This window comes from Poecile atricapillus, chromosome 4 (assembly GCF_030490865.1).
Source record: "Poecile atricapillus isolate bPoeAtr1 chromosome 4, bPoeAtr1.hap1, whole genome shotgun sequence".
Lineage (NCBI taxonomy): Eukaryota > Metazoa > Chordata > Aves > Passeriformes > Paridae > Poecile > Poecile atricapillus.
In genome coordinates, this window is record NC_081252.1 from 8,769,847 (window position 1) to 8,789,714 (window position 19,868).

Below are 19,868 nucleotides of genomic sequence, written 5' to 3' on the forward strand. Positions count from 1 at the left end.
ACATTCTAACTAGTTTTTGTTTGGGGATCTGCCCAGAGCACTGGCGTTTCCCTGTTGGACTGCAGGCCTGTGTTTCATTCCTGGAAGGTTGGAGGAAGGAGGAAAACCTTTGCCATAATCTCATCCCAGCGGTGAGTTAGGGTGTGCACCTGGAGCAAGCACCTCTCACATCTGTCAGGGAGCTCAGATCCTCTGTTTCTCGAAAGGTCTCCCACCAAAATAGAGGTTACATTTGTCATTTTTATCACCACACAGCTGACTGTGGAGCTTTGTTTAATAATGAGCAGCTTCACAGGTGATTATTCCTTACAGCTTTATGAAGGAAGACAGGACAAGTAGTTCATGGTGTAAAGTGGTGAATTGTGTGTAATTATGTGTTCAGTTGAATGAGACAGAGAAAGATCCTGCAGCTTTGATTAGGACTCTAGAAGTGTGAATACAGTTAGTGGCTCCTTCACCGATTTCCTCTGTGCATTATGTCTGTGCTTTCATTTTCTATCTGTAAAACAGGGCCCATAATATTTCTCATTTTTACTTCTTTAGTCCTACTTTTCCACTTTTTTATGACATGGGCATACTTCCATTACTATCTGAGCCTCAGTGCATGTGAAATAGAAATAATTCCTCTTTTCACTCAAAAACCCCATGCATCACTGTAATGCTGGTTCCTAATACAACATGAAAAAAATTGCCTCTGAATATTTCAGTCTCTTTCTTACCTTCATTGACTTCATCATTCTCTTTGTCCACTTGTGCTTTCAGAACATAACGTTTTATCAGTCTCTTCATTATTTGCTGCCAGATTAAAACAGTTATATAATCAGGTGAGATTATATAATTAAACACTGTTCATTTTTCTTTCTCAGCTCTCTCTGTCACATCTGCCTAAGAGGAAGAATGAACAGCCCCAGATGAAGCACTTGCCTCAAAGGGGCTTTTCTGGGGGCATGCTGAGAAAGGAAGGGAACAGCCATCCTAGTCAGCTTTCACATCCCTTACCCAAAAACCCATTTCAGATATTCCTTCCCCAGTTTCAGATGTTTGCTCCTCACAATTTCCAAACTGGGACATCAAACACCAATTTTAAGTAATGCATGAGCTAGTTTTGAAATGTTTCAAATAATGGGCTTGGACATTAACTTTCTTTTTTTTCAAGAAGCATTCTAGAGTTTGATTTCCACAGAAGGTTTTCTCTATCTGTTGAAGGCAAAATGTACTTGAAACACAAAATTCTGCTAGAACCTTCTCACAGTTCTATTACTCAGGACAGTGATCACTGTATGTACTCACCTGATAGCGTGTTGGCTGATTGAGAATGCTGTTAAAACTGTGGGATTCAAAAACTCTGGAGTTTGACTGAGTGAAAAGGTTTAACTAGGAAGAAATAAGACAAAATTAAAGTAAATTATGGAATTCACAGTTAGGATTCAGCTACATTTTTTTTTTCTTTAGACATGTTGAAGATCTTTCCATCTTTTACTGTATCAGAGTATTATTTTTTAAAAAGTGAGATTGCCTTGAATTTTATGTTGGTTTTGTTGTTTGGTTGTTTTTGTTTTTTTTTTTTTTTTTTTTTAATGCTGATAATTTTAGCCATCCTGTTCTGAGGAAACAGGCTTAAAGTATCTTTAATCAATATTCAGGTAACTCCTTGTGGGAATTATTTGCACCTTTGAACACTCATCAATTTTTGTTTTAATTGTGTTTCCCTAGATTTGGTTGTTCCAAGAAAAATTAAGTCTATTTCTTGTTTTATGCAGTATGTTTAGGCAGTCTGACATAGAGATTTATTGATAGAGGTGATTAATTACTCTACTACCATCAGAAGCATGGATTAAAGGCTAAAACTAAAAAAAGACTGCTGGAATGTACACAGAATTCTTCACTGCAATGAAAAGATCTCAGAACCTACCCTTGATTTGGAATTGCCCATTCCCATTTCTATGTCCTTCTGTAGCCGTCTCCTCCTGCACTTAGAGAAGTTAATGATCCTCATGATGAAATAGAAAAAAGATTTGGGGCTTGGTACAAGACTGAAGGGTGGAGGTAACGTTTTTCCATCATCAAAATATGACAGCCAAAGTTTAGAACGAGCAAACTTCCACTCTACATCACTGTCATCCTGTGTTAGGAAATAAAATAGATGATACACTCCGTTTTTATGAAATGCAAAGGTTCTTTCAAATGAAATTGCTTCAAAATATCTTTCTGGTTTTAGATAAAATACTATGTTTTTGCTAGTAAGACTTCCAGCAGGTCTGCAGAAATACAACCACTTTACTTAGTCTATTTGAACCAAATTTCAGTTGTCTCTTTATGGCAACATTTCATTGAGAATACTTAGTTCAAGCATTTAAACAAGCATAATTTTTGCATCAAGTGAAAGCCAACATATAAACTCCCTGCTATTTAAAGTGGAGCTTTCAGGGGTTTTTCAAGTCTTGTTTTTCTTCTTAAAGTGGTCACATGAGTTTGTTACTTGCACAAGTGTTGAAATATTAGACTCTAGACAAAAACTGGCTTAAAATGGTAGTGCTCACAGCTTTTTACATAACCAGGACAAGCAAGTCTGATTTATAATGGAGTATAGAAAACAAAAACTTTGTGGAACTGAAAAAATGGTGTTAAATACTAACAAACTTATTTTGTCCTAATACACTCTTACCAAAGTAGTCCAAGGCTGGACTATAACTAGTTTTCTCCTGCTGAATTCCCTAACATTTCCCAGAACTCACTGAAAAGACTGGGAATGACATATCCATTTGTACACTATGTCTTAGATAATCCTTCTTCCTGTTTGTGTGGGCGTGTGCTGGCATCTGTGTGAATGTAGTACTCTTTGAACTCATGATCTGGAAAGCTGGCACTCTAAATGCACTTTTACTTTCATTTCAGCAGCCTGAGATTTACTTCTGAAACCCAAGTATCTTCAATACTCTGTGCTTTCTGATTTGTTTTTTAATTGGAGTTGGATGTCAAATATAATGTGTACATGGCACGAGATAAACTTGTTTAGATCCTGTGAGGTTCTGCAGCTTGGCTGAATTGTTAGACAAAGTCAGCCTTACTTTATACATTTTGTGATATCCTTTCCTGTGGTAATCTCTTCTTTGTACTCTTTGCATATCACTGAAATAATTCCTATCAATTCTGCCCTTTTTTCAGCATAACAGAAGAGAAAAACTTGAGAACAGAACCTCTATTTCTTGATATGAACTGTTGATCATAGCAATCAGCATGTTGAGCAGAACCACCACCATTGTGACGTTGTAAATGCCATAAAGAACATAACCAATGTTCTCAATGAATTTGTGATCGTATTTGAGGACAACAGAGGTTACTTCAGACAAGCCAAATATCGACCAAAATAAGGTCTTGAAACTTTCTTCCACTCTGTAGGAAAAAAAAAAGGAAGGTATTATTAGTAACTACACAAAGAAATATCTAAGTTGTGTTTACAGTCACTGATAAACAACCTCAATTTATTTGTCTGCAAATCAGAGCACTGATCAAAACAACAAACATGCAAGGAAGCATTTTTCACAGCACTTTCTACTCCTCTGTGCTCCACCTATCCATCACAGCTAATAGAGCTGTAACAATACATGCAGAACAACATGAACTAGAAAGGTATTTTATGTGAAGTAATATTCTCTTCCAATTGGTTGCCCACCAAGAAATCTGGGTGATTGAAATATATACAGGTGAAATTATTTCAGGCTGAAGGGAAAGCTTCCATTATACAAACAGGGAACAATTGGTCTTTTGTGTTCTGCTTTCTGAGGTCTTTGCTTTTATTTTAATGCTAAGAGAGAGCACACAATATCCCAGAGACTTTGTTATCTTAATGAAAAACCTGAAAGTTTTGATTGGCTTTTTACTTACAATGAAACCTCATACTTACGTTGTAAAAGCTGGGTTTAGTTTAGCTCCAAGGTAGTAGGAGTACAGTATGAACATTCCAATCATAAATGCAAGAAAAACCATAATAAAAAGGACCATAAACTTGAAGATGTCCTTAACAGTCCTTCCAAGTGAGATCTGCAAGGGCCCAAAACTCTCATTTGCAGGCAGGATATACGCGATCCGAGAAAAGCTGAGAACAACAGCAATTGCATAAAGGCCTTCAGATATTATCTGAGGATCAGATGGGAGCCATTTATCTCTAGCTGGAAGATATGAAATACAGGGGTTACTCATTTATCACAATCTTGAGGAATAAATCTTGATAGGATTTTTCCAGTAATGTGTCTGAATTTAGTTGAGACAAATATTTGAAGAGTCTGATAGTTGCTGCTCTATTCCTATTTCATTTAAGTCACAAATTATGAATATGAGTTACATTACCTTCTGTTAGAAGAAAAGAAACTTTAAGAAACATGAAATTTTCTTCTGCAGTTTGCATTTTAACTTGAGCTAGACAATAACTAATTCCTTACTGCATCTTTTAACGTGAGCTATCTTAACAAGCACTACGGTAAAGCTGGGAAATTTATTCCTATTTGGTGGTTTATTGATGGGAAGTGTTGCCTGATGAACAATTTCATTTATTAGTCACACCAAGCTTTTGCTTTTCGCAGGATATAACCTAATTCCCATAGTGACCATAAAGATTTTTGCCAATTACCTCAAAATAAATAGGACTGTGGGTTTTACACACAATGTGCACAGAAACAATTGAGTTATACAGAAATTCATAAATTACTCTGTGAATTCATGCACCATCTTAGCAGAACAACACTGAACCGAAGTGTATTTCATATCAAAATACCCTGTGTTTCTAAATGTGTATTTACATATGCACAAGTTCAGATTGGTTACATTGCAATTAGGGTAGGTAACAAAACCAAGTTTGCTGTTATAATATATTGAAGCCCATCCTAAAATACAACGTCAGCAGCCTTTTCTTGTGTTGAAAATACAGATTAATCACACCTTTATTGACAATTTCTGCACTGCAATAAGTATTCAGTATTTTATTCTACTTAAGCAGACCTTAACAGGACCAGCATCCTTCCTTCAGGAGGAAATGCTGATAGATGTTTATGAACATTAATAACTATGAAACAACTCAACAAAAAGAAAATGGGGGTCAAATTTAGCTCTAGGGTAAAGAGAGGCTTCTAACTGCATCCTTCAAGCTTTCCTATGTTCAAATGTGTTTGTTTTAGAAAAACTAAGCTCACCGTAAGTAAAATATTCAATTTCTGGAGGAAGTGTGACCTCAGAGAGGTCGTTCTCCTCAATGTAGTTGTCCACATACTGTTGTGCTTTTGTGGCCTGAAGGAATGCCAGGAGCCTGGCTGTGAAAGCAGCAATGAAAATGGACAGCATCCCGAAATCCAGAACATTCCATAACTGCAAGATGTATTCCCTGGGTCCTTCCAGCCACAGCTCTTTGCATTCTGACCACATCATCCCTGCAACAAGAAATGAAAAAGCACAGCAATGTTTGCCAAACTGTTGTAATTTAAATTCCCTGCATTGTCCCATTTCACGGAAGTGGGTGATACCAGTGGAGCAAAGATTCACTTGTTTGCAGTATCACAGCATCATCATCCCCTTCACTAAGGTTATTCTCTCTTGGTTTCCACGGGGTTGATCAAACAGTAAGTTAATAGTAAATTAACTGAGATTAATTAATGGAAATATAGTTCAGACATCACCCCAGAGAGGGCAGAGTAGAGCCTTGACTTTGCAGTGAAAGTACTGTGGGCTAACAACAAACCCTCTGTAATTCCAAAGGAGGGAAAACAAAGTGTGGGGAAAAAGCGTCCTCTTACTTTCTTACCATTTACATTCCTAAGCCACTTCTGAATCAGGGGGTTTAATTTTTCCACAAGAACACAGGTACCCAACAACACAGATGACCCAATATAAAAAGGGCACAATTATAACACTGTTTTTCCACTTTACAGAATAAGATGCTTTTCAGCATATAGAGTGGAATTTGGCTATGTGTAATTTGTTTTTCTTACTTAAACTTCTTCTCAGAAATTAATTTATGTTGCATTTAATTCAGATCACAGCCTCACCATAGCCATGAGATGCAGTCGTTGTGAATCAAGACTTTTTACTTGATTCAAAGAGGCTTCTTAGGGAAAACAAAAACCAAAAAATAATAAAATCACAACCCCACAAACTTTTTCTTGTTTCTCTGGCTGTGTAATTCAAAGGAGCTGCCGCTGCCATCCCAACCACACTCAGAGCAGCCACACACCGGACTGGAAAATCCCAGTCCTTGCCTTCTGTCAAATAAAGAGTATAAACTGGAACTCGCAAAAGGCAGCATGCAAGTGATACTCACCTCCCTACCCTGACACAGTTTAGGATAATGCAGTGATTAAACCAGGAGTTACAAATGATTCCAAATCTGTCCTCATGCCCCGTTTACCTGCCCTAAGGGTTTAGTGGTTGCCGCACACGGCAGCTGGATCAAAGGTTTAGGACCTGGGCTTCTCTCCTCCCTCTCAGAATTTCTATTTACAGGAAAACAGGAAGATGAAGGGGCAATATACCTACCAAGAACCCACACCATGATCAGCATTTCTGTCCAGGTGAACTGGGTAGTCTTCACCCTAAAGATCTGCTTGGGGTAATCAGTAACAGTGACATTTGGCAGTGTCGTTATGCCCTCAAATCTGTCTGAAGCGTTGAACACCAGCAGGCCTAGGAAAATAATGAAGGATGCTGCATGTGCCACAAATTTCATAAATGGGCTTCGAAGAATTCTTCCAAGCTGCAAAGGCAGAATGAAAGCAGTCACTCAGTTTTGTCAAAGAAACACCAGGCATTCCAGAAGCATAAATGGGCACTCAGAGCTCAGGAGAGCCAGAAACCTCATTCTTAAAGGATATCCTTCCAAGAGCACTCAGCTGTGATGCTTTGCCATTTCAAACAAAAGGCTCCCACAGGGAGTGTCACAGAGTTTGTTGTCCTTTTAGTGAGTGCTCATGTTCTTCCACAAACTCTAGATGGCAATGTTTGAGGGGAAACACTCTGAGGAATTGCAAATGTACAATAGCAGTGACCAGGAAGAGTTTGTAAAGCAAGCCCAGGGAAAGATAAATTATTAAAATCTCCAACTCCATCAAAACATTTTCCCTAACAACAAGAGTGTACCATTAACTTTTCTATAACTACAGCTCTAGGAAAAATTAGTTGTTTTCTTATCTCTGGCTACCATATTCCATCCACAGAACACATCTTCAGAGCTCTAAGTGCCAAATAAGTGCATGTGTCTATTAAAACTAATGACCGTTCCACAAAACGGACTAAGAAAAATAGAATCAAAAATATTAGTGATTTTTAAAACAAATTCAGCAGGTTTAATTCACATCTGCACCTGGTAAAAGAACAAAACAGCAGCAGTAGGGGCAGTCTGTCTGCACCAGAAGAGGGGACCAGCTGCTTCCAGAAGACCACATGAGCTTTCTTATTTCAAGGAATTGTTTTCCTTGAAATTTGGGTCAGCTGCTATGAACTAAGCAAACCAGCACACATTAAACTGTATTTACTACCTGGGCAAACAATCTCATGTTCCCTTCCTGCTCCTGACCTTTACAAAGCATTTTGTAATTGCAATATCCAACAACTGACCTGACTGTATAGCGCTTTTATTTGACATGAGCACTGAGGAAAAACGTCAGACATTTCTGCTACTGGGAATTAGAGCTCAAGGACAAATGTCACTTTTCCATGTTAGACACCAGCTCAAAATATATTAATATGTTCCTATTATATGGAGCTGTGAAGAATAGATTTACTAAAGATATTAATGGAAAGTGACATTTCAGAGGATAATGAGTGTAACAATTGCACTATTTTCATAAAGGTTTATCTTTCAAGTAAATAAATATTTAACCCAGAGAAAAGATCAAGTTCCCTTCAAATATGTAGATGAGAAAAACCTTATCCTCTTTGAGATGAACTAAAAGAATGAAATATAAAAGAAACTCACATTTCTTTGCTTTACATATGCTAAGGAAATAAAATTGAAAGACCACATTCAGCACAGGAGTAAATGTACTTAAAATTTTTTAAAATGTTAATGCAACAGAAAAATCTTCCATCATCTGATTTACCAAAGATTTACCAGTACACCTGATTTGCAAACAATTCATGTGCTACAGACCATCAGGATTTCAAAGAAACTGCTGTTCCTTTTCTTCTGAGACCAGCAGGAAAGGTGGGAGCACCCTTACACTTTCACATATTTTTTAAAAGGTAAGAGTTTATAGCTATGCTCTTTTACAAATATGCCCCACAACGTGGTCAGAATGATGCATTTAATTTAATTTCTGCTCTATGGTTCAGCTGGCAAACAGACCTCCTAGGGCTGGGATAACAAATATTTTACTTAAGATTAAGTTCTGCATCAGTAAAGTCAACAGATGTTCTGCTAATGGTTTATATGGGAACAGCATGAGACCTTAGGATGCCACCAGAGGAGACTTAATAAAGAATCTGAGCGGTGACTTTCAGAAAATCCATGTTAGTAATGCAAAGAAATGACACAACAGAGACAGTGAGGTGAGCACAACCTAGGGAAATTCAAAAAAGAAAAAAGCTCTCAGAGAAGGTTATTTTTCTTTTCTTCAGCTTAAGGCTAATTTATGTTCACACTTCATCATTGTGGTCCCTCTTTACAGTGCAAATAACAAGAAAACCCTTAGCATCCTTTGGCTCAAGGTTAGAGACAGCTAAAAATATCATTAATTAGTTAAAATTTGGAAGCAGCAGAAATTGCATGTTGACTGCCAGAAAAGGAAAAGCAGCCCCGAGAACAGCACAAGACACATAATTTATAAAATTCAGTACCCTGCTACATGGTGCAATCCAATAACCAATGGCTAGAAAGGGAAGGCCCAATGCCACAACCAGCACCACCAGACACTTGATAGCTATGGTCTGCTCCCGTAATCCTGAGAGATTTTCATACCAGATTGTCAGTAGCTGTTGCTGACAGTTTGGATGGGCCACAAACTGCAAAGAAAAAGAAAAAGAAAGAAAAACCAAGACATGCTGTCATTAATAGTAAGTGTTACATGACTGCTACAGGTGTAAACTAACACCAGATATTTAAGAACCATGGGTTTTTTCTCATTTCCTTTAAAACAAAGGTTAATAAATATAAAAGAAACTGCCACACATCACAAGAGCATGTGGGGCATCAGTTAAGCACAAGGGTGAGCAGCCTGGTTTTCACAGCAGTTTAAAGAAATTTGGTAATACACTTGTCAATAACTAGTGAATCAGAATAAGGGAGGCCAGGTGTTTCTCAAAAAAGAGTTTGAAAACAAATCTGATAACTGATAATTTGTGTTGGGTTAAGAGTGAGATTTGGTATCTGTTGGATATACACTGGAAAAAAGAATTAAAATACTGTAAACCTTGGATACCCATTTTATTTTCCCTTGTACTCTGCAGAGATCATTATGTACTACATACACTGTTGTTCGCCAGGTCTTGCTTGCAAAACTCTATTAATATTCCAAATCTCATTAAAAAGTGCATAGAGTAGTACAACAGGACAGACTTCTTGAAGAAAATCTAATTAAATCATTGGCAATGAAAACAGGAACCGTAAACCTCTCAAGAAGAGCAATCTAAAACTGGTGCATGAACTTTAAAAAGGGAGACAATCTTCATACTATAACCTACTTTGCTGTAAAATTAAAGTCTCTAAGCATTCTGGTGTGTGATGCATTAAGCAGTTATTTCACATATTAATGCAGCTGGTACGTAAAGTGGAGTGGCCAAGAGAAATAAATAAAGAGATTGTAAAAAAAGTCCTTTAAGAAATTAATGTCGACTCAAACTGCTTCTGTTCTTTTTATTAGGCTGTCACCTTTGAAGCTTATGCACCATAAAAACTGCCAGCCTGGCCCATTTGAGAAGAAGAGATTGGGTTTTTGTGTGTTTGTGCATTCTGACATATGCCCCCAGCCTCTTCTTTTGCGAAGATAAATTTCATTGTCAACTCAGGACATCAAAGGGACAAATCCCACAGCAGATTAACTGTGGACAAAGGCAGGAAAGTAAATAATTATTTCAAATTACAAAAAGACATTTTTAAAATCAGGCTTAAAACTGTAGGGAAGAGGAGGGAAGAAACACCCACATCATTTCTTCTGTTACCACAGGGAATGGGAAGAAACAGTAAAGGAGCTTTAAGGAAGTTTACCCAGGGCTGGAATCAGCCCATGGGCCCTGTGGCACCTCACCCAGAGCTCTGTGCTGGTTTATTCTCCTGATCTATCAACATTTTGATCTGACACTAAGAGGAGATCTGCTATAATTTACAAAACAAGAAAAAAAAGAAAAAAAAAAAAAAGGAAGATTTAGTGAATAAGATGCCAAGGGTTATGGGCAAGTTCTTCTCTGGCAGTGAGTCTAAAGGCTCTTGAGAGGATCTTAGCAACTTATTTAACTGTTGGCAGCTGCACAATGTGCACCACTTCCAATCCCTTGGAGCAAGCTGTGTCACTTCTCATCCATAAAAGCTCTGAAATTCATCCCTCCTCTCTCAGTCGTTACTGAAATACTCGAACTTGTGATTATGTTGGTTTTATTTTCAGCAACTTTAAACTGTGCCCACCCCTGTTGCATGTGTGTCTGTATTACCTGTATTTGCCTGCAGCTTCATCTCCTCCAAGGACAGTCGGTTCACACCACATTCTAGCTACTGCTCACATCATCCTACAACCTTGTTCTTCCTGCTTTTCTCCTCTCACTCTATTTTCCATGCAATTTCTCACTGTTCATTACATATGCTGAACTCATTATCACATGTATCTAATACTTTCAGCTCCAAGCAGAACACCAGTGAACAAAAATGATGCATGAGAACAGTATCTGGTCACTAAAAGAAAAAATATCCCAATTTTAATGTAGCTGCTTTTCCAAGCATAATTGACAGTAACACTTCTGATGTTTTCAGTTTCATGACCGTGAACCAAGTCATCAGTATGTAAATATTTTTCTGTATGACTCAGAGTGATTATGTTATTTATTTCCACCATCATAATGGCTGGGTTTAGATGGAGCAAGAACAAATCCTGGCACACTCTGATAAACTAACACACAAAATACAAAGAGAGTTTTGCATCTTCTTTCTTATCTATCAGTTGAACATTTCAGGGTTTGAAAATTAACTCCTGTGATTTTACTCTAGCTCTTATTGACTTCACTTGGAAATTCCATCCTGATTTTCGTCTCAGCAAGAACTGCAGATTAGTTGGGCCAGTGTCAGCTCTTCTCTGGAATTTTGTTGGCCATCTGAAGACAGAGTTGAGACACAAAACTAAAAGCATAACTACAGAACTAATTCAGCATACAGAGCAAGACTAATTTGTTCTCTTTTTCTTTTTTTTTTCTCCCTTAATTCCCTTAGTCCTTCTCTATTGGGGCTGCGGTTTCAGTCTGAACCTTAGCTTCAAAATCACATCATGTTTAAAAGATGGGCTCCACTTCAGTGCTGTACCTAGGGCATTAAGTGCAAGAGTTTCATTACTAATAGAATTAAAAACTCCCTTTCCCTAGCAGTGAAGTTCTGAGCACATTTGCTACTTGTCATATGTTTTTTCCTGCTTCTCCTCCCTATGGACAGGACATAGGCTCGTTAACTATTTCATGGACCTGCTGCTCTGTTTGGCTGCACTGCTGATAACCAGGAACTGACCTGGATGGACCTGACCTGGAAGCACAGCTAGAAACACAGAAAATTAAGGAAACAGGCCACATCCTTGTCTGCTTCCTATGGTGAGAGTTGAAAAAATCCCATGTGGAGTTCCCACATCTGAATCTGTTCCAGTCAGGATATCACTAGAATCTGTCACAGCTCTGACAGAGCAAATCCCAGCATTAAAGGACCACCACGACAGAGGCATTTCCATCCTTGCCATGCCCTGTGTAACGGCCGCTTCCAGGGAGCTGCACTTGTATGAATATGGTAACAACTGTGCACCAGCTGTTTCCTCCCACCAAGATCATTCCTCTTGTAGGTTCTGAACTGTATTTGTCATGAACTGCAGCCAGCATTCCGAGTTTCTCTCTTGTAAGAGAAGAGAACAAGTTTGCTATGAGAAATTTAATCTTTTTTTTTTCTCACTCTTTAGATTTCTGTTATTCTTAACAGATCTGTGTGGCCCTTTGCTCAGCAGTGAATTTCATCACTGACAACAAACTCATAAAAGAAAACCACAGCCTTCAGCGTGAAAGCTGAGACACGAGCCTCAACAAACTTTTGGTACACATTAGACTGCAATAGCATAAGGAATGTATATATTTAGACACTACAGCATACTTATGCACTTTGATTTTTTTTTTCCCTGTTCCAGTCTTTCAAATTAATTTAATGCTTGTATATATTTACCTTGATTTTTGGTAATGAATATGCACTTATCTGCTGTAGACCAATTCTACACTGGAAATGATGATTTGCTGCTTGGGATCTGTGTTTACAATTTTTGTCATCAATCTTTTGGTCATAAACACCAGCAATCCCCAGTTGTTCTGGTAGAGTCCTTACAGTTCATTTTATATGGCAGATTGGCTCAAGAGGTGGCCACAGAACACAGGGTTATTTATTCTGAGAGACACAAGGCTTCTTGTGGAGATGATGAAACTATAATTGCTGTAAGGAATGGAAGTGATACTAATCATGTAAATAGGTAGCTGTAAATAATACATAGGCACTGCTGTACTTCCTGGCTCCTCTCACAACAGGACACAGTATTAACTATTTTCTGTGCTAGCCTAATGTGGGATCTTGAGGAGAACAACATAGCAATGCACTAAGAACTATAGTGAAAGGGTATGTATTTACGTCAAATATGTGATGCACAGCTCCATTTTTCAACACATAACACGAATTCACAAAATACAAATTACTTTGAGAGAGGCATCTACTGAAAACACTTGCCAAAAACACAGGTACAAAGGTGAAGAACTGAAATGAATTGATCAAGCAGCCACAGACATATTGCATGCATTTCCAGGGCTGAGTTTTAAAATATTTTTTAAAGGAACAAACACGGTAAATCACATGGAATTTCCCACTACAACACACAGTCGCAGATGAGCTACGTATGGGTTGAAACCAACACTTTTACCAACACAGCCTTCTCTCTGGATTAGGTATTATTGCATTGACTAACACAGCCTGAGTGCCACTGAGTGAAAATCTGGCTCTACTGAAATAGCTTTTGGATTAATCAGGAGAAGGATCTGACCAACCGTGCAAAGCCTGGCTAGCGCATCTCATTTATGTCATTACAGTCTCCCGCCACTTCTCAGCGGTGGGAAGTAGATTAAACTGAACTCCTTCATTACAGTCCTCTTCTGCCTTGTGAGAGTCTTGATTACTCACACCATGTCTCAGTTGTGCCTCTGACCACGGGTTCACAGCACCTGCAGAAGGAGGAGGTGGCACTGCCCTCCTGCCACAGCGTCTGAGAGCTGCGAGGAGTTACCTTTTTGACTTCGTACTTAATGGCCAGTTTCACGCGGCTCAGGGACGCTCGGTGCCTCTGCGCTTCCACCGGCTCCGCGTTCAGATCCCCATTCAGAATGGCCTCCACCTCTTCAGAGTCCCGGCACAGATCCAGGACACCAACCACGAAGTCCTTGCACTGCATGGACAGCTTGCGATAGTCGTTCTGCAACAGGAGGGGGACAGAAAAATGGCCCGTGACAAACGCGCTTCCGAGTCAATGGCGAGGAAAAAAGGACCTGTACAAGTGGCTAAAAATGAAGAGCTTGATTTTTACTGTGTCAGGTCTGGAGTGTATCAGATATTAGAGAATTTCTATACAAATCATTTGTTCTCTGACACAAGGTGAACACCTAACAGCAGCTGTTTGACAAAGCATGGGAACATGAGTGTGATGAAAATAACCTGGATGGGTCACAAGGGGCAGCTGAAAATATAAGAATTTATATTCTTATACATTCTTATTCTTAAAGCAGGACCAGGACTATCAAAAAAGTAACCTCACTCTAGCAAAAACTTTGCTGACAACTAATGAAATAATTGCCTCTGAGGCTACAAAATCCTTTTAGCTCTTTCTACACTGCTAAAGTGGCTGATTACTCATCGCTCTGACATACACCAGGTACATTTTCCCCTCTTTCCTTTTCCACCCTCTGCTTCCCCACCTTCCCTTGGAACTTCTCACACCCAACAATTGGTACAGTGGGTTACAAAGTAACTGCATGGGATAACTGCAGGACAAACTTGGACCCCAAGTTTGTGGGCAAAATACCCCAAATTTCCTATAAGAGTGCTCTGGAAAGAACAGGAGAATTCATCTTCCATACCTGTTCAGTCTTTCCAAGGACTACCATATATGTCAACATCAAATGTTTGCCTCTCTCTAATCTGCTTCCTCTTCTGACAAAACATTAGTGGCTGCATTTCAGAATGTTTAGATAACTTTGCAAAGCATGCATGTCTGAAATTTTGCTTGTCCTTTTGTTTATACTTATAAATGTCTCCCACCACCTCAGTGACATTACCTATGAACTCTTACCTTGATCTCTGCTTCAGCAGAAATCTCAGTCTTCAGTTTTGTGTCCATGTTCTCTCAGAGAGATTTCTAGAAATTCCATATCTGAGATGTGAGGTTTCCTCATGTGAAGTTACAGCTGGAGGAGGAAACCTGACTGAATCTGCCAATTTTACCTTGAGTGCTCAACTAGAAACAGCACAACCACGTTTTTCAATTATTCCATAGGTTTTCTTCTGGTTTTTTTTTCCTCCACCAGCCACAAAAACACTAATTTGAGCCCTCTGCCTCTCCATTTTTTGTGTTTTACTGTTAATTTCCAGACACTGCCTTTTCAAAATCACTTTTTGAGGGTGCAGGTTTTCTCTTCGAGGTGCCTGTCTTCTCAAAAATGTTTCCTTACTGCTTCTGCCCTCATAATTTTCTCACTTAATGCCTTTTTTTTTTTCTGAAACCTTCATTTCTTCCTCCTTCCCTAAGTAATTTACCTCCTTGTACAGGTAGATTCGCTAAATTTTCAACTTCGAAGCTGTATAATGGGACAGAGAAACTAACGTGCTCTCAGTAGTTTCCAATTATTTTGGGAAATGATGGGAAAAGAGGATGCATAGGGTAAGTGCAAGAATCAGCCACCAATTCCATAGGTCAGATTCAGATATGAATCAGAATGAAATGCTACTGGAGACAAATAAATACTCCTAGAAGTTGTGTTATTACACAAGACTAACATCCCTGATACAGACTTGGAAACAACCAGCCCTAATCATAGACCTTTAAACAGGATCCTGTTATTTCCTTTGGTCACAGAGGACAAATTAATTCAGTTGCCAGTGAAGCAACAGGATGTAAGGTTATTTTAGATTTGTTTTTGGTAGCCAAGGAGAACAGGACAGAAGAACCAGTTATAAAAATAATACTGGGATGTGTAAATTCAGTGAAGGGATAAGCAAACTTATGTATGACCAAGATTTAGGACTTTGAAAAAGGCTAAGTCTCATTAAAAAGTTAATCAAGGGAGTGATTAAAATTGCTAGCATGGAGGTCTGAATGCAGATAGAGCTTTTACACGAAATGTGATTAGATCCCAGACACTACAAAGATAAAAAGCTTGCAAAAGGACACTCCAGGATGGTGGCTAGAAAATAGCAGCAGCCTTTCTGACAGCCTACTCAAGAAAGAGCTTCATCACAGAGGCCAAAACTCTAAGTATAAACTGCTAGAACTCAGGTTATGGAGAATATTAAGCAAAGCACCAGGAGGTGACACAATGTAAAAAGACGATGAGGATTTTATACACTGAAGAAAAAGGAGTGACTGAAGACAATCCAATGAAGCTAAAGGCAATACCATGCCTTCAGTTTATTCAAGTCCTATGTTGTTTATATTGTTCCCACAAAAGAATTCCTAAATATTGATGAGAACTCGAACACTTTTCCTTAAGCATCTAATTTCAAGCAAGAGTTGCTTGCATATTTCACTACAGCTAAAGGAAGTATTTACTAAAGGAGGTGGCTGAGCAAAAAAACATGAAAATCATCAGACACAGCTTAACATTAAATCAACAGGAATAAGACTGACAATCAACTTCTCTCTAACACTTTAAAGTAGCTGTAAATCCACTATTCAAAGTGCATGGGAGGACTGCAATGACTGCAGTGATTTCAGTAATAATACAACATAACTAAAAGAGAAACTACATTCTTTCTCACCTGAATTTGCAGGCACTTGTAACTTTCCCAAGAAAAAAAAGTATTTGTTTTACTATTATTTGTATCTAACCTACAGTCTAAAGTGGTATCTTATTAAGGTTTAATAAAATTTAGTGCAGATGGTTTTGTATTATTCAAGTGCTTTAATGACAACTCAAATTTTGTCCTTGTATGAATGAACATGGCTGTCCAGTTGCAGGGATAGGCTTCAATTACAAAACGTTTTCTCATTCTTTTGCTAATTGTGAAAAAATTGAAGAAGAAATTGTGGATTTCTAATAGTTAGGAAATAACAAGAGTTATTTCCATGCTTTTCATGTTTGCCTACCACGAGAGTTACCCAGATTTCTTCTAACAGCAGTAGAATAACAGTAGAAACATGAATGACATGTTTCTTCATTGGTAGATACACCACTTACTTATAAAAGTTATGCTTATTGCCAGATAAGATTAACAGTATAATGGATGAGGTTTTATTCTGTCAGTTTTAAGGATTAAATACAGCCTACATTGCTCACAAATGCTGTTATGAGAACTGAAAACCAGCATCTGCATTTTTAATATCCCACTCTGGCTTTGAATCTTACAGCAGGAAAACTTGTCAGATTTCCCTCTTCAGGTCTTTATTTACCTATGTATTAGCAAATCAAATTTATCCCAGTCTATCTGATTGCTTTACAGAATTAAACAGACAAACAGTACCCGATTCTCAAACAACCTTCTACCTCAAGGGTGCTGTGTGAACATCAGAAATTTTAATCTATGGTCCCAGCCATCCAAATCACCTCTGCTCACTCCTGAGAACATACAGATGAAGCCACCAGATCAACACTAACAGTTGTACAAACATATTTGTAACATCAAAAAATGTCAGCCTACACACTGTGTTTCCCAGGTTCCGCAGCTGACTCCAGCACATACAGGACAACTGATGACGACTGGAATTGCAAACCTGCATCTCACAAGCAGTTTCAGAGGACTCTGACACACATCAAAAGCTGGATCTCAGCCTGCCCAAATTTCTGTGTTCTGTTGTCACTCATAACATCAAGCACTGCCTTGTGAATTCACCTGGAGTCTTGACAAAGAAGGTATCAGTCTGTGTGCAAAGAGCACACGAACAGAAAACCTTCAGATGATTTCACACAAGAATTGTAGCCACTGCAGAAGAAATTTATACTGAGCAATCACATGCAGTCAAACAAAATGTAGGGATCTGTGTTCTGCTACAGGAGCCACACTCCTGCAAGCACCCAAGTTCACGAGTAATGCACAACTAATTCACAGTCATTATACTGAATCATAAATTTATGTTATTATCTGCTAAATGGCCACCTTGAAATCACATGTACGGTGAGTTTGCACATGTAACTGTATATGCAAATAAAGCACATAATTGTGCTAATGGTTATGGATCTGGGCCCTGTCCTTTCAAAAGCTGGGCCTAAACCTAGATCAAGCTTGAACACTCTTTGTTAGTTCAGCTGAGATAACACTATGTAAATTTACTTGGAACACTGACAGATTCTGCTTTTAGATGCACGTCCACATCTTCCGTTGGTTCAGTAGGAGCTTTTAGCAAAACTGGGAACAGGGATTTATCCTATAGAAAGCTTCACTACAACCTTTTTGATCCTTGCCAGAGCAATTTCAGCTGGGAGAACTGAGCTTGCTTACACAGGACAGTATTTAGTTGAAAGCTGGTATCAAGAGATAACCACGGGTCTTTTTAGCTACCTTGTCCTCTCTCTTCCTATGGTGACTCCAAAGGAAAGTTCCATCGTCTGTTCTGACTGCCAGAAATCCTCCCTTTCCCTGGGCAGTAACAGCTTTAAAATTCCCAGGGAGGAGGGTGAATATCAATTAACTTCAGTAACTCAACCTCGTCATTCCCCAAGCCAAGCTGCAGTGGCCATGATCTGCTAAAAATAGGAGAACAGGAAAACATAAAAGTTGGTAAAATTTGTATTGCAGAGTATTTTGTGGTGCTACTGGACAGGAAAAGATAATTCTCCAACTATGATAATGGTCACTTATTTACATTAAGACAAGGTACAGCTCCAGTTTCTACAATTTGGTCACGTTCTTGACTGAGATCAAACTGAAATTCCTGATGTCATCTGAAATCCTGCAGGCAATCCCTGGAATTAGGAGAGTAGGAGGACTAGGAATACCAAGTAAAGTCAGAGAAATACTGTACTCCCTGCCCTGGCCATCAGAGAATCTAACAGAAGAATACATGGGAAGAAGACAAGTGGATACAAAAATCAAAAAGGAGTAAAAGTGTCAAGAAGAAGTAAATATAATAGAAGAAGGAGAGCAAAAGGACAAGCAGCAGGTTGAAACAAGGATTTCACAAATGGAAGTAAGAAAGCTTGGAGATGAAAGAATTAGAATGAAATGGTCTTTAGGGCTCCAGTTTCCTCATCTATTTTTATATAATTTTCAGTACTTTAGTTTTGGCTATGTGTCTTGCATCTTCCAAGAAAAATCAGGGCTCTGGGGTTTCTTTGAATCCTTTCTCCTTACTTCTAAAAAGAAAATAAACCAAAACCCTAAAAATCATTGCAATTAATCAGGTTTTCTTGAGGAATTGACTGTCATGAATGAATGGCCTAAGTCACCTTCCCACATTTCTAATTCACTTGCGCAAACCCTGATTTGTGCATTAGAATTTCTTAGTGTAAATGATAAGCAAGAGAGGCAGACTGGATTTTGCATATGCAATGGATCTTGGGTTCAACGTAACAAGCATTTACCAGGGAAGTTGTCCCTCAGGTGTTTTTAAACAGGTTCAACCTATGCTCTTTCTCAGCGGGAAAACCACCCAGAACAGAATTTTTCTGCAGGAGTGCTCTGCATCCTGGAAGCAGAGCATGCACAGGAAACATTGTGGGCCATAATATTCCATAGATACTGAGAATAAATCATGATTTAAACAGATTTGTCCATGTTTTTTCTTGTGAGAGAGATGCAGTATTTTGCCCATTTTTCTCCACCCCGAAACAATTCTGCTGAGTGCTGTGCTACAGATTGAATTTGAGTGGAATACTCGAGCATTTGCAGTGATGATCCTGGAGGAGAGTGCAGCACAAGTCTGCAGGAATGCAAATGCTGGATTAGAAGCCCTCTCCTCTGGGATGTGACAAAGCACACAAGTTATCAGCCAAACACATTCAGATGACACATCTATAGGGAAGAAAGCACTGGAAAGGCAGTTACAGATGGGAGGAACTCCAGGAAAACACTCAGCTCTCCTATCAGGCCTGATAGAAACAGAGGGAGAAAAAAGCAATGTGACGTCAATGAGGAAAGTAATTATTTCACTGGAATGTTTTGACGTTGATGAGAAGCTGGAATTTCCATGCCAGCAAGGAGTCAGGAACATTTTTTACTGTAGGTGCCAAAACTGAATCATCTGATACACCTGGCAAGGTTAGTAGCCATCTAAGTGCCATCCAAAAATACTGAAATATGTGAAAACAGTCAATTTCTTGGGGTTTTAGGCATCTCAAAATAGCAGGGAATTACAATTTTAAAAACTGAAATAATTTTTTAAAGCTCTGGTTTGAAATGAGAAGCTCAATAAAAAACTTCACCTTTTCTCCTCCAAAATTTCAAGCTACTTTTTTCTTTTCTGATGAAATTT

General features: G+C 38.6%; 1 protein-coding gene across 2 annotated transcripts in view; it reads right to left on the reverse strand.

Annotated features, from left to right (window-relative positions):
- The window catches only part of TRPC3 (transient receptor potential cation channel subfamily C member 3), a 32,880-nt gene that overhangs the window by 2,112 nt on the left and 10,900 nt on the right, over positions 1-19,868 (reverse strand). For both annotated transcript variants that reach the window (XM_058838593.1, XM_058838594.1), the window contains exons 3-11: positions 13,476-13,661; positions 8,821-8,985; positions 6,523-6,739; positions 5,187-5,420; positions 3,905-4,169; positions 3,198-3,393; positions 1,913-2,122; positions 1,291-1,374; positions 720-795 (exon numbers count right to left, since the gene is read on the reverse strand). In XM_058838593.1, coding sequence (XP_058694576.1) covers positions 720-795; positions 1,291-1,374; positions 1,913-2,122; positions 3,198-3,393; positions 3,905-4,169; positions 5,187-5,420; positions 6,523-6,739; positions 8,821-8,985; positions 13,476-13,661 — 1,633 coding nt within the window. The remainder of the gene's footprint in view (positions 1-719; positions 796-1,290; positions 1,375-1,912; positions 2,123-3,197; positions 3,394-3,904; positions 4,170-5,186; positions 5,421-6,522; positions 6,740-8,820; positions 8,986-13,475; positions 13,662-19,868) is intronic.